We start from the raw sequence: 14,539 nt of genomic DNA, 5'->3' as shown, positions 1-14,539 counted from the left end.
AAAAAAAAAAAAGAGAATAAATAAAATAACAGTTATCAAGAACACACCGGAATCCTTTTAACATTATAATATCATTAAAAATATCTCAAAGACTTGCAAGATCACAATACATTGCTTAGGATGTGCTGTCTAAAGATGGCGGGCCATGCTAGAGAGAAATTAAAAAAAGCAATGCCTTTTCTAGCTGTTTTGATTAGGCCCTAAACACTGTTTATCATGTCAATTACAAAAAGAATTACCGACAGAATTTTCTAGAGAGCTCCAGAACTGTTCACCTTCCAATTGCACTGTTAATTGTTGTTCTTTACGGACAAAATCACCGATGGATTAAAAATTTATCGGTGTTATTTGGCGGTTTTATGAAAATATTCAATTGATTTAAAATTTTCATTTAAATATTACAGACGGAATCACCGACGGATTGAAAAATCATCGTTAATTTTTGGCGATTTCTGGAAACTTTTTACGAAATTGAAAATTTAAATTAAATATTACCGACGAAATTACCACAAGATTTAAGAGGAGGAAGAGACGAAGCCACTGGTGAAAACGACGTCAAAATCAGACGTCGGACATGGCCGCACTCTCCATCACTCTCCGGCAAGGCGTCTGCCCACGCGTCTTCTTCACTCAGATGAGTTGACCCGACCCGAATACCAGCATGAACAGTAGACATGCACAATTGACATGAACAGTAGCATCCAGATGATGACATCAACCTGATGTAATAATGACGTCAGTATACATTGACCAGTCAACAACCACGTCAGCATAGTGGGACCCACCTGCCACGTCATCAGCAGCGAGCCGAGTCGAGCCGAGCTGAATTGGAGCCGAGCCAAGCCGAGCAGCGAGCCGAGAGATAGGATCCAGTGTAGCTGATCCTACGTGCAACCGGATCTGAGATTGAATCTAAGCCGTTGTTCAGGCCAGAACTGTGTTGATCAAATCTTAGCCGTCTGAAGTGCGATTTGGACGATTCAAGATATGTTTCCAGCTAATTTGATCATTCCGAATGCAATGGTACGGTCCGATCATTGAGATTGGAGACCAAAAATGGCGGTGGTGAATTATAAAAGAGAGATTGCCCGATGAGGAGGCATCTGAAGGTCATCATGGTGGTCGATGAAGATGAAGAAGAAGAAGGTGCATATGTTTACCCAATTACATGTGCTGAACTATTAAATGAAGAATTTAATGCCTCGAAGGAAGGCAAAATTAGGACACTTTGGACACCCGGTCATGTGGTCGATTTGAGGGGGAGAGTGAAAATTGACGAAGACCAATCTTGACGAATCTAAGCACTAGTAGTCTTGCTAGATGTTGAGAAATCAGGTATGAAACCAAGATACCCAGATCACTTGTAAAGGAAAGTCGCAACAAAGCTAGCAAATGGTTGTATATACGAAGAGATAGTACAATGGATAGATATGGCCTAAGAAGTTTTGTCTAGGAGATTGGGTTTTAAGTGTGACCAGTGTGACCCCTCCAATCTTTCTTGGGAACTTGCTTAGTAGAAGGATTATCCATACGGTACTATTTTCATATATATAACAGTTTGTAACGAAACTAGTGAAGACTAGCAGGAAGACGACACAAGGGGAACAGTTGGGTTCCGTATGATCAAGGATCTGATGGAGTGGTGATTTCTCCAAAGAAGGTAGATTCGATAACTGTGATTTCTCGAGGGGAGAATTGATGAAGACCCTGATAATGGAGGAGAAATACAGCAAGGGGATAAAGATTGGCACCCTATTTTGACTTGGATAGGTGTTGTGACGGGATGAGCTGCTGTCAAACATAAGCAAGGAATAGAGAGAAATCTGGAGAACAGAAATTGCACGAGGGCACATGGAGATTGTGCAGAAGTACCCGAGGGATCTAACGAGTTACTGTAATGAGACAACAGGTGCAAAGAGAAGAAGAGTTCCCAGATGAAGCTCAGAGCAGAGACTGTGTAAAGGTTGTACAACAAGAAGTCTCTTGTGCTCTTGATGAAGACAACATGCGAAGACCTTTCCAATGCATGCAAGGATGGAAAGATGAGCTGTTGCAGAGGCACGTAATTGAGGGGGTACAAACGCCTGTGATAAAAGGCGACCGCCTATGAAAGGCGAAGACACCAAAGAGAGGTGGTGTAGGTGGAGCTGTCAAGCAGAAAGGCGTAGAAGCTCCAAACATAGAAATCGAGGTGGAGGATTGCGAGGAGTATACTGCAACTTTCTCTTTCTATGTAGTCAGTGGCAGTAATCTCTCCCAAGTCCACATGGTGGTAGAGAATCTTGGAGCCACTAAGGCATCCCAGCTGAAGGAGGATGCGACTGCCTATGAAAGGCAGAGAAACCTGAGGAGAAGGTATGAGGGCCATGAGAGGAGCCCCAGTTCAGACCGCCTTATGAAAATAGGCGAAGACATCTTAGAGAAGGTGTGAGGGCCATGATAGGAGCCCCATTTCAGACCGCCGCATGACGACGAATGGAGACACCCGAGGAGAAGGTGTGAGGACCATGATATGAGTCAAAGATCAGGTCGTCTCATGATGACAGGCGGAGACACCTCAGATGAAAGGTGTGAGGACCTTGATATGAGTCCATGTTCAGGCCGTCTCATGACGACAGGCGGAGACATCTCAGACAGAAGATGTGAGGGCCATGATATGAGCCCAAGATCATACTGCCCCATGACAATGGGCGAAGACACCTTCGGAGAAGGTGTGAGGGACATAAAGCCGCATGACAATGAGCAGAGACACCTCATATGGAAGGTGTAAGGGCTATGATAGGAGCCCTATTTAGACCGCCGTATGACGACGAGTGGAAACACCCGAGGAGAAGGTGTGTGGGCCTTAAATAAGCCCAGTTCAGAACGCCCCAGAGGCAATGTGATGGCTAGATATGAGTGGACAAGTGTATAGCCAAATAAAATGGCTATGATGAGTATGAAGACAAATGCAAGATTGACTTTCATGGATATTGCCCCCATGCTAAAGATCAATGAGCTAGAAGACACTTGCCTTGGACAATAAGTGGATGACTTGTGGAGCATTAAGACACGACTGCTATGAAGGAGCAGTGGGCATGCGCAGGTTCCGGGAACAAGTTGACTCTTGTCAAGGTGGTGAGCTCGGTGAAGGCATTGTAATACTCACAGTATCAAGACAGATATGGATCAACCTTAACGGGCTGTCCCCATGGTTAAAGGTGGAGAGCTACCTGGACTCTTGAGACTAAGAGCGAGAGACTCACGGAGAAGTAAGGCGTGGTTCCTAGGATGGAACAGAGGGCAGGCGCAACTCCTGGATGAGTAGACTCTTGGAAGAGTGGTGAGCTTATGATCATATTGAGATACTCAGATAATGACTGTCGCACTTGGAATATCCGTTTGAGGGGGTGTTGTAAGCCTTGGTGTGAGGCTTGATGAATCATTCCGGACCGAGCATGGTTGATACGCTCGAAGGGGAATGTTGTATCCCAGAGACAAGCGTTAACACTCTTCAAATGTGAAGTGGCAGACCATCTGGTTGTAGTGATCCTTTTGTGTGAGAAAAGGTGTGCTTTGGTGACTCTGGTGATTGAAAGGTTTGGCGAGTACCTGTAAACTTGGCCACGGACGCTCTCAGAATGGTAAGCTTGGAAGAGCTGCAAGATGCAAGCTTGTACTGAAGAAGCAAGCGGACAATTGCCCAACATGAATGGAAAAAGGGGTGATTGTTAGGTATGTTGCCATTACATGTGCAACAAATGGTGGCTACAACCATTGACTTTGGTAGCCACCATTGTTGAAGAAGAGAAGAAGTTGGCAGCAGCCTTTGTTGAAAAAGAGATGAGTTTGGCAGCCACCATTGATGACAAAGGAGCAAGAGGAGCTGCCATTGATGCCTATAAAGAGGCACTAAGAAAGAGAGCAAAATGTGAGAGGTTGTGAGACATGTAAAGAGAATAGAGAGAAAAAGAGAGCTACAATGGCAGCAGCCATTGCAGCAGCTGCAAGGGCAACAATGAGTGAGTTGAGTAGAGTGGATGTGATCCTTCTCCTCCATGTATTTATTGTATCCTTTCTCTATCTCTAAATGAAATGGACTCTCTCCCGTGGATGTAGGTGGTTTTGCCGAACCACGTAAATTATTGTGTGTCAGTGTGCTTCCCCTCCTATGAGCAATTATCAGTACATCACCGGTCGCCGGATTCCGCACAACAGAAAACTCCAGTGCAGAGGCCTTCATTTAGAGCCAGCCATAATGTCATTTATGTTTTCAGAGGACAACTTAATTTCCAAGTGTCTGTAGCATATGGTTTAGTTCTGGCAAACCTTGTCCTGTCAAAGAAAAGCATATAGGAGTTCACAATATACTCACCTTCCTTCCCCTATTCCCATATCAATTTATCTCTATTCGTTTGATGAATTCCTACTAGATTTAGATAAAAAATTAGCCCATGAAATTCAGATTCTCTCTAGCTCTAAGGGGTCTTATCCAATTCAAAAAGAGAGCCGAAATAGTGTAGGATAAGAGTTAGCTAGACAGAAACCAGTCAGCCAAGTGTCTTTCCAAAAATTTACATGGTTACCTTTTCTCATTTGAAGTTTGCAGCTATCTCTCATCAGGGTGTTATCCTGATCCTGAGAGTTTATGGAGTAAGGTAGCCCATTGTTGAAGCTTGGTCTGCATTTTCCCCTAATAAAATCAGTCTAGCTAGTCTTGTCATTAGAACCCAGTTTCCATTAATTGTTGAAGCTTGGTCTGCATTCTTCACATTAAACGGGCATTAAAAATGGTAGAACAAGATAGTTGAGGTTACATTTTATTTTAAAGACTTAAACTTTATATGATGGAAGGTCGATTCTCAGTTTTTATATTGATTTGTGTTTTTATACTAGATATTTTCATTAACATCAAGCAACAACATAATGCAAAACATCATGTACAACATAGCACATTTTTCAATGCCTATAATCTGAAATGAATTTCCAAAAAAATATATAATAAAAATCTCTTTCTCGTCGATTTAGGCAATTAAACACCTGTTTTGGGAACTTTACAGTCATCCTCACCCCATATAAAGATGAAGATATGCTTTGTGCCTCCCAGCTCCTCACCTGCTCAAAAGAAACAGGAGAAAATATTCGAGGACTCAATATTCTTCATTGCATTCTAGAAGTTCAAGATTTAAGATCTATATGTTTACATGTTGTTTCTTTTTTTGAACTAATATAATATATAAGGTTACAATGACACAATCACAAGATACACCAAATCTAAGAGATTGTCCATTGATCGATGCAATGGAAGAATTAGTATAACCTAACAAAAAAAAAAAAAAATCCACAAGGAGGAGATCTTGATTAATTCTTGACTAGTGAAAGATATCATCCATGGAAAAGTCGTTTTTATGATTTATATCAACTTGGTTATTTGAACAAAAGAGAGAACACATAAGCACTTGCGACGTTACTTTTGCTTACAACAATTTGATTTAATTAATTAAGGGTTATATTTATTTCCTTCTTCCAATACTCATAGATGTTCCACATCATACAAGTAATTTAGGTTTGAGATTTTTATTAAATTGTATGTAATATTTTAAACTAACTATGTAACCCAAGATCCGTTTAGCTTCTTCCTTATATATATTACATATTAAAAAGGACAAAAAAAAATAAATAATCTTATTTTGCATGGAAACTAAAGACTCTACCTTTGTTTCCATAAAATGAAATAAATTGAATAATACATAGACTTAAAAGAGATGATAGAAAAGTTGACCACTAACACTACAAGATTTCACAGTTTTATCGACAGAAATATTCCGTCGGTGTGTGACAGAACGTTCGTCGGTAAATTATTTACCGACTATATTACCGATGGAATACTCCCGTCGGAATACCTTTTGTCGGTGATTCCACATTCCGTCGGTAATAAAAAAACACATTTACCGACGGCCTGTGCGCGCCAAAAAAAAAAAAGTTTCCCGCTTGGAATGTACCGACGGAATACATTCCGTCGGTGTTATGTAAATACCGACGGACTAACTCCGTCGGCAAAAGTGTCGGTGATATTTCATACCGACCGAATAAATCCGTCTGTAAATTCGTCGGTATTTTTATACCGACGGATTATTTCCGTCGGTGAGTATGTCGGTGATGGGATGGCATACCTCAGACACTGTCCAATGCCGACGGATTTATTCCGTCGATAAATCCCTGTGTAATTTTTTTTTAATTATTTAGAAAAATTAATATAAATTAATAGTAATACAAACCAATTATGCAAATAAAATTTATATTAAGCAACAAAAACTCAAAGTTAAATAATATTCATTACAAAATGAATGTGTTTAAAAAAAAAAACAATTAATATAAAGGTGGAGGAGGAGGAGGAGGAGGAGGGTGGGGGTTAGGCGGCCAAAAAGGATTAGGCGCACATGTTCCGCCTTGTGTCATGTTCATGACCATTTGACGAAGCTCTTCATAGGCCGCTCTTTGTTGTTCAGACTCTGCTCTGCGTTGTTCGTCCGCCAATCTGTGTTGTTCATTCGCCAATCTTTGCTCTTCTTTGAGTTGTGTGTACGCCTCTGATAGGTGGTCGCACCTTTGCTGCAAGGCCACAAACTCCTTAGATTGGGAGCTCGATACAGATTGGGAGCTCCCACCGGTTGAAGCAGTACCGGTCGACCGCAACTTGGCAGCGGTAGTGTTGGAGAGCCCGTAAACCCGATTTTTATCGGGTCCACCTGACGATCCAGCCTCCATCCACAAATCCGGATCGAATTCCGGATGGGTCGAAGGATCATCCCCGTATCTCTCCCTCAACCGATTATTATAGGTCTCCTGAAAAAAAAATAATCATATTCAATTCAATAAACATAATAATAACTTACAAAATAAAATGGTTAAACAAACACACCACAAACTGTTGAGCACGGTTGTCAACGAACTGTTGCGTCCCCTTTTGGCGGTCATGACTCCGCACGTGCGTCTCCACAAACAGCTCCATAGGGCTCGGCTCACGTCCAAGAGACGTAGCCTATATATAATGAAAAAAATGTATTAACAACAAATTAATTGAACGATATATTTCATTTAAATTAATCTTACCATCCGTTTCGCATGTGCAGCAAATGGAACGGAGCCGCCGGTGTGCGTTGTAACCGAGCCATGAATTTGCCGATTCCGATTGCCGGCACCGGACTGTGAGCGTCGAGTGAACCGCTCAGACGTCACGTGCTGAAGATAGTGCGGCCATATATCTTCCGGGATGTATATTGGTTTGAAATCCCTCCAAACCGCAACATCGTTCCAGCCTTGTAACCCCTTATCCCTCGCTGTTTTTTTTGCTTTTTTCTGGGCGTCATACCAAAAATCACGCACGAAAAAATTACATTTCAAAACATAAATAATTATGTAAAAAAAAGTCGTATTGTTTTCGATGTTACCTAATTGCCGCGTGATTTTCCCACACCCTCCTCACAACACTGTCATGTTCATCGTCCCAGCAGAATCGATGTTGTATATAAAAAAATAATTTTTTAAAATGTTAATAATTTATTTACAATTATAACATGAATTTATAATTAGAAATAAGCTGAAAATTATATATTAACACGAACCTCAAATCTACGAAACCATGCATTGATTTGAGGCATCCATTCAGGATGTCTGGATATCTGACTCCATTGAAACAATGGAATCTCCATCGACGCTTAAACGCCGATGATATAATCGGGCGGCCTCAATGTTTGTGAACCTGAAAAGAAATGAAATTAATTTGTGATTACTTCATAAATTATGTTTTAAATTTGTTTTTTTTATATAAAAAAACTAAAACATTAACAAACTTACATTGAAAGATCGTCCTTCCACTGTGCCTCGAACTGGCGGGTAAATTGATTCCGCTTCGAAGGCATGCTGCGTCTGCGATGTGAAACATCGCTGGAAGAGGCAGCATCGGTTGACGGCGCAGGTGGTGTAGGTGCCTCTTCTTGAGAGGCACCTAAGGAAACATCATCATCGCTGCTAGACGAACTTGATTCGACTTGACGACCAGCTCTGGTTTTCATTTTGCGCATCTAAAAAATTTTATATTAATAATTGTAAAATAAAATTCAAAAGTTAAAAAAGATACTACCCAAATCCACAAACCTGCAAATATTAACAATAGCCACAACCAATCGAACCAATCTATACTAATTATTCCAACATATTCAACTATTAATCCTAAGAGATAAATTCAACGTTAACAATTACAATTCACAAATTAATCAATAATTATATTCAAAACAATAAAAAATATAACAAAAAATAAATTCAATAAATTCAACAAATTATACTTCAACAAATTAACAATTACAATTCAACAAATTCAAAAAATTCAAAAAAAATTCAAAAAATTCAACTTTAACTAATTCTAAGTTAAATTAACTAATAACAATTCTAACAACACAACAACAAAAAATATCAATAAATCCAACAATTAAATTCAATTATTCAACAATTAAATTAACAAATATTCAACAAATTCAAAAAAATATTCAAAAAATTCAACTTTAACTAATTCTAAGTTAAATTAACCTAATAACAATTCTAGCAACACAACAACAAAAAATATTCAATAAATCCAACAATTAAATTCAATTATTCAACAATTAAATTAACAAATATTCAACAAATTCAAAAAATATTCAAAAAAATTCAACTTTAACTAATTCTAAGTTAAATTACCTAATAACAATTCTAGCAACACAACAACAAAAAATATTCAATAAATCCAACAATTAAATTCAATTATTCAACAATTAAATTAACAAATATTCAACAAATTAAAAAAATTCAAAAAATATTCAAAAAAATTCAACTTTAACTAATTCTAAGTTAAATTACCTAATAACAATTCTAACAACACAACAACAAAAATATTCAATAAATTCAACAAATAAATTCAATTATTCAACAATTAAATTAACAAATATTCAACAAATTCAAAAAATATTCAAAAAAAAAAGGGAACGAAATATACATACCTTAATAATGTGTCAAATTCAAAACTTTATCTACATTGCAACAAAAACACCAACACAACAAAAATAAAAACAACTAAAAATAAAATAAAATAAAATAAATTAGAAAAAAAACACATACCTTTTAATATAATGAAGATTTACAACACCAAATCTTGCTAGAGATTAAAGGTGAAAGTGTTTAAGGATTGAGGGGGAAAAAATGAAAAATCTAGGCTGAAAAACGCAGGAGAAGAGAAGAAGCGGCGGGGAGAAGAAGAAAAAATGAGGCGAAGCGGCGGGGGTGGAACTTATAGGTCAATTTTACCGACGGACTCCACCGACGGAATTAACATCCGTCGGTAACAGGTTACAAATCCGTCAGTACAAGGTCAAAATTCCGTCGGTATTTTTCGAATTTCGCCCCAAATTTTTAAAAGCCCTCCAAAATTTTCGAAGTCCGTCGGTGATTCCGTCGGTAATCTGACAAGTTCAGGGGCGCATTAATTAACGCACTTTGGGAAACGCGCGGTCCGTCGGTAATTCTGTCGGTAAAATGGGTAACCGACAAATTACCGACGGAGCTACGCCGTCGGTAATACCGTCGATGGTGGTTTTATGTTATCGAGCTTACTGTGAGATGCCGACGGATGTTATTCCGTCGGCATGGCCATCGGTGATTGTGGCATTTTGTTGTAAATATTTTCGAACTCTCTGTGAGATACCGACGGACGGTGAGTCCGTCGGCATGGACGTCGGTGATTGTGGCATTTTGTTGTAAATATTTTCGAACTCTCTGTGAGATACCGACGGACGGTGATTCTGTCGGCATGGCCGTCGGTGATTGTGGCATTATGCAGGAAAGTTTGTCTTTGTATTGCCTGTTTACCTTCCTGCAGAAACTTAACTGATAAACTGTCCATCACATAAACACAATAACCACATTGCTTAAACAGTAAATATTTTGTTTTACAAAATACATCATCAATAATCTAAATTACATGAGACAAATGTTTTTACATAGGGCTTCATGTTCATAATTAGTCGGAATTTTCTTCTTCTTCCTCGTCAATTGAATTGTCATCATCTTCATCGCAATCTTCAATATGGATATCATCTTCTTCATCGACATTTGGTTGTCCGCTAGAGCTGAGAACAACATTCAACTCCTCTCCGTCAATATCAACAAGACTATCATCGAGAACTCGAAAATTTGAATTTTCTTCCAATTCAATCGAAGGAGCAACTCAATATGGTTCAACCAACTCACGAACTTGAAAGACTTCATCTCGCACACTTGTGTCTTCGTTCTCATCCTGAACAACCTCGACATGACCCCGTGGTTTCGTTTTTAAAACGGACAACCAATCAACTCTTGAACGATCCTTTCTAAATGAAGGGGTGTATGTGTAATAAACTTGTTGACATTGCTTTGCGAAAACAAAGACATCGTTTATGTTGCGGAGTCTAGCTTTTGAGTTGATTTCGACCAGACCATGGTGCGGATCAACTCTGATTCCTCTGTCCGTCGTGTCATACCAATAGCATTTGAATAAAAACACTTTATTCTGCTCGCTATGATATTGCAGTTCGACGACCTCTTCTAATCTACCATAGTAGTCAACTTCTAACTGGCTACTTGTGGATCCCTTAACACAAACACCGCAGTTGTATGTCTTTCTTCCTTGCCCGTATTCTTCAGTATGGAAAACATATCCATTGACAAAATACCCGTTGTAGCACTTAACTTTTCTTTCAGGGCCGAGGCTTAATGAAGACAATGACTTGGGCGCACTCCTTCCCATTTGATAAACCTTGTAAATATATGTAATTAAATGTACATCAATACACGGTAAATGAACGAGAATCTCGTAATGACATGCATACGTTAGAATGAGTTTGTGATAGTGCTTACATGTGTTCTGAACCATGTGGCAAATTGTTCATCTTGTAATTGAAAGATCTGGGATTCGGTCAGCTGCGAGTTATTGGAGAGCAAATATTGTCGATGTTGTCTGCAAGTGATAATGAGTGTATGATATTACAATATATAATTAACTGTATATTACTGACAAAGTTTAATTACTATTACACATATATAGACTTACTGAATAAATGGTCTCAGCTCATCACAGTTAAATAGAACATAGTTGTGTGCTTGTTTGAATTCTATTTCCGACAAATATCTTCCTCTTACAGCATTTTTAGGTGTGGGTCGTCCAGTATTGGAGAATATTGACAAGTTCCCACTGGAAGGCACTTCACCGCCATCGTCATGTCGTGGAACGCGATTGATTCTTGTTCTCAGATGAGGTTCGAAATAGTACGAGATAAATGTTGATATCTCTTCAACAATATAGGCCTCAGATATCGAAGCCTCAACATGCGCCTTGTTCTTAACCTTTTTTTTTAGATTAAACAAGTACCTGCATTGAAGTACAATTCAAGTATTTTCAAATACTTTAAGATATGAATTCCATTACAACTGTAATATCTCACCGTTCGAATGGGTACATCCATCTATACTGGACCGGTCCTCCAGCTTTTGCCTCAAACGGTAGATGTATAGGGAGATGCTCCATTGAGTCAAAAAATGAAGGAGGGAATATCATCTCAAGTTTGCATAGTGTCTCGATGATATTCGTTTGAAGCATCTCAATGTGCTCAACATTCATCTTGCTGGAGCATATATCTCTGAAGAAATGACTGATCTCCGTTAGTGCATCCCATATTCCCTTTGGCAACAAATCACGAAAAGCTAATGGGATGAGTGTTTGCATAAACACGTGGCAGTCATGGCTCTTCATTCCATACAATCTGCAGTCCTCTATGTTAACAAGCCTTGATATGTTCGATGCATGTCCATCCGGGAAACGCAGACTCTTAAGCCATTTGTAGACTAGCAGTTGTGCGTTTTTCTCTAACACGAAGCTTGCCCTTGGTTTTGCAACCCGTGACTCGTCATAAACCAACTCCATATTTTTACGGTTACAGTATAAAGCTATATCCAATCTAGCCTTCATGTTGTCCTTTGTCTTCCCCTTCACATCCATGATGGTGTTGAAAATATTCTCAAACACGTTCTTTTCAATGTGCATGACGTCAAGGTTATGGCGGAGAAGATTGGTCTTCCAATACGGAAGCTCCCAAAAGATACTTCGCTTTACCCAATTATGGGTCAAACCAAAACCAGGAAACTTTTGCTTACCTGATTGAAGGCCAAACACAATGTCACCGTACTCTGATACAACATGATGCAATTCTTCACCAGAAAGACGCGGGGATGCAACATCTTTTTCAACTCTACCAACAAAGAAATCTTTTCTGTTCTTTCTGAACCTGTGATTAAGTGGCAAGAAGCGACGGTGACAGTCAAAAAAAGAAGCTTTACCTCCGTTTGCTAGCGTGAATGCCTTGTTGTTTTCCATGCAGTATGGACATGCGAGTTTCCCATGCGTGCTCCAACCAGAAAGCATTCCATAAGCTGGAAAATCACTGATAGTCCACATCAAAGCCGCCCTCATAAGGAAATTTTGTTTCCTAGATATATCATAAGTCAGAGATCCGGAGGACCACAACTGCGCCAGCTCATCTATCAACGGTCGAAGACAAACATCTATATTCCGCCCCGGGCTGCTTGGACCGGGTATGACAGTAGATAGAAACATGAACTCCGGCCTCATACACATTCCTGGTGGCAAGTTATAAACTGTGAGAATGACCGGCCAACAAGAATAGGGAGCAGCAAATGACCCAAATGGGTTGAACCCGTCTGTACACAACCCAAGTCGAACATTCCTTGATTCAGCAGAAAAGTCAGGATGAACACTGTTAAAGCGTTTCCACGCTTTCGCCATCAGAAGGATGCACCATCACACCATCAACGACATCGTGTGTTTTGGTGCCATGTCATGTGCTCAGCAGTCCTTGGTGACATAAATAACCTCTGCAGTCTAGGTGTGATCGGGAAATATCTAAGTTTTTTATATGCCACTAGAGTCTTCCCCTGCCAGTTCTGGGTTTGTAACGGGAATGCCCGCATGTCATGCACTCGGTCATCACAGCATTTTCAAGGTAGTATAACATGCAGAAGTTAGGGCACATGTCAATTTTCTGGTATCCTAAACCGAGGGGTTTCATCATGGACTTCGCAGCATAGAAGTTCTCTTTGAGCCTGTTCCCTTCTGGTAAAATGCTTCTTGCCCAATCAATAATTTTGTCATACCCGGCCTCACTCAACCCGTGATCTGACTTGATGGTGAACACCTGTGCCACAGCCGATAATTTACTGTGGTTTGTGCAGCCATCCCATAATGGTTCGTCAGAATCTTTCAACAAATCAAAAAACCTAGCTGCCTCTGCATTAGGTTCTTCTTCTACGATTGGACATTGATTGACATTATCTTGATTCATTCTCATTGCATCCATAACCATGTTTCTGTAAGGATTAGTGTTGTCATTTGCCGCTTCATGCACGTTGCTAGCACTAGAAGTTGACCCAACCACCGTTTCTCCCATTCTCCTATTACTAACAAATACCTCTCCATGTGCATACCAACACTCGTAATCCTCCACAAACCCTTTGTGTAGAAGATGCATCATTACAACATCTGGATGCAGATACTTTTTATTTTGACACTTCCTACATGGACACCTAATACCGCCTCCAGTAAAATTTCTGGGAATAGATGTTGCGAAATTAATAAAACCTTGAACCCTGTTACAATAATCCATCCTCCGCAATCCTTGGGGTGAATCTAGATACATCCATGAACGATCATCCATGACTTTTATCGAACCTCTATAAAAAGGACCCATTAATTAAGCAAGCTCTTAATTATTTCAAAACACAACATGTAATTCGGTAATTCTACAAATTAAATTTTAACAATTTTCAAACAAATACAATCTTACAAAATCTAAAACAAACCATAACAAGTATAAAATTATACATTAATATACTACAAGTTTGTTTGAGAAATAACAATAAAACATGTACATCTACTAAAAAAAAATAATACATATACTAAAAAAACAATAAAATTAACATTTAAATGTTAAAATTTTAAAAGATAGAATTACTTACAAAAAATGATAAAATCCGTCGGTAAATCAGAACACGGATGCTGTGACCACAAAACAAATACAACTTGTTGTGCTGAGATGAGAAAAATTCTTGTTTTGGGGTGAGGGGGGGCTGGTTATTTTGCAGATGGGGAGGGTTAGGATTAGGAAGAAGAAGGAGAAATGGGGGAGAGAGTGTCGGCAGAGGAGCCATATATTAACTTTTGCCGACGGACTTACCGACAGACATTAATACCGTCGGTGAATCCGTCGGCAACACCGTCGGTACACGTCACCGCACGGACCTGCTGTTCAAATCCATCGGTGATTCCGTCGGTATTTTTAACGGTGCACCCGTCACGTCACTGGTACGGATCTGGCATTTCAAATCCGTCGGTGATTCCGTCGGTTTTTTTTTACGGTGAATAGGTCCCCTCACGCGTACGGGCCCCAGTTTTTAATTCCGTCGGTGATTCCGTCGGAAA

General features: G+C 39.5%; 1 protein-coding gene across 1 annotated transcript; it reads right to left on the bottom strand.

Annotated features, from left to right (window-relative positions):
* Positions 1-10,902: 10,902 nt before the first annotated feature.
* LOC140954766 (uncharacterized) lies at positions 10,903-12,026 on the bottom strand. The gene is made up of 2 exons (XM_073405517.1): positions 11,490-12,026; positions 10,903-11,416 (listed from the first exon to the last, which is right to left on the bottom strand). The coding sequence occupies exons 1-2, from the start codon at positions 12,011-12,013 to the stop codon at positions 11,095-11,097; spliced, it is 846 nt and encodes a 281-aa protein (XP_073261618.1). The 5' UTR covers positions 12,014-12,026; the 3' UTR covers positions 10,903-11,094.
* Between the last annotated feature and the right edge of the window lie 2,513 nt (positions 12,027-14,539).

The sequence above is a fragment of the Populus alba genome, chromosome 17 (genome assembly GCF_005239225.2).
Source record: "Populus alba chromosome 17, ASM523922v2, whole genome shotgun sequence".
Taxonomy (NCBI): Eukaryota; Viridiplantae; Streptophyta; class Magnoliopsida; order Malpighiales; family Salicaceae; genus Populus; species Populus alba.
Note: the sequence above shows the minus strand (reverse complement) of the source record. Positions and strands in the feature narration are given on the sequence as shown.

What these genes read in the sequence shown, in the direction of transcription:
- LOC140954766 (XM_073405517.1), bottom strand. Translation starts at nt 12,013, where the DNA reads ATGAAGGCTAGATTGGATATAGCTTTATACTGTAACCGTAAAAATATG. An exon ending in TGGATGTACCCATTCGAACG is followed by an intron (nt 11,417 to 11,489) that starts GTGAGATATTAC and finishes ACTTCAATGCAG; the next exon opens with GTACTTGTTTAATCTAAAAA.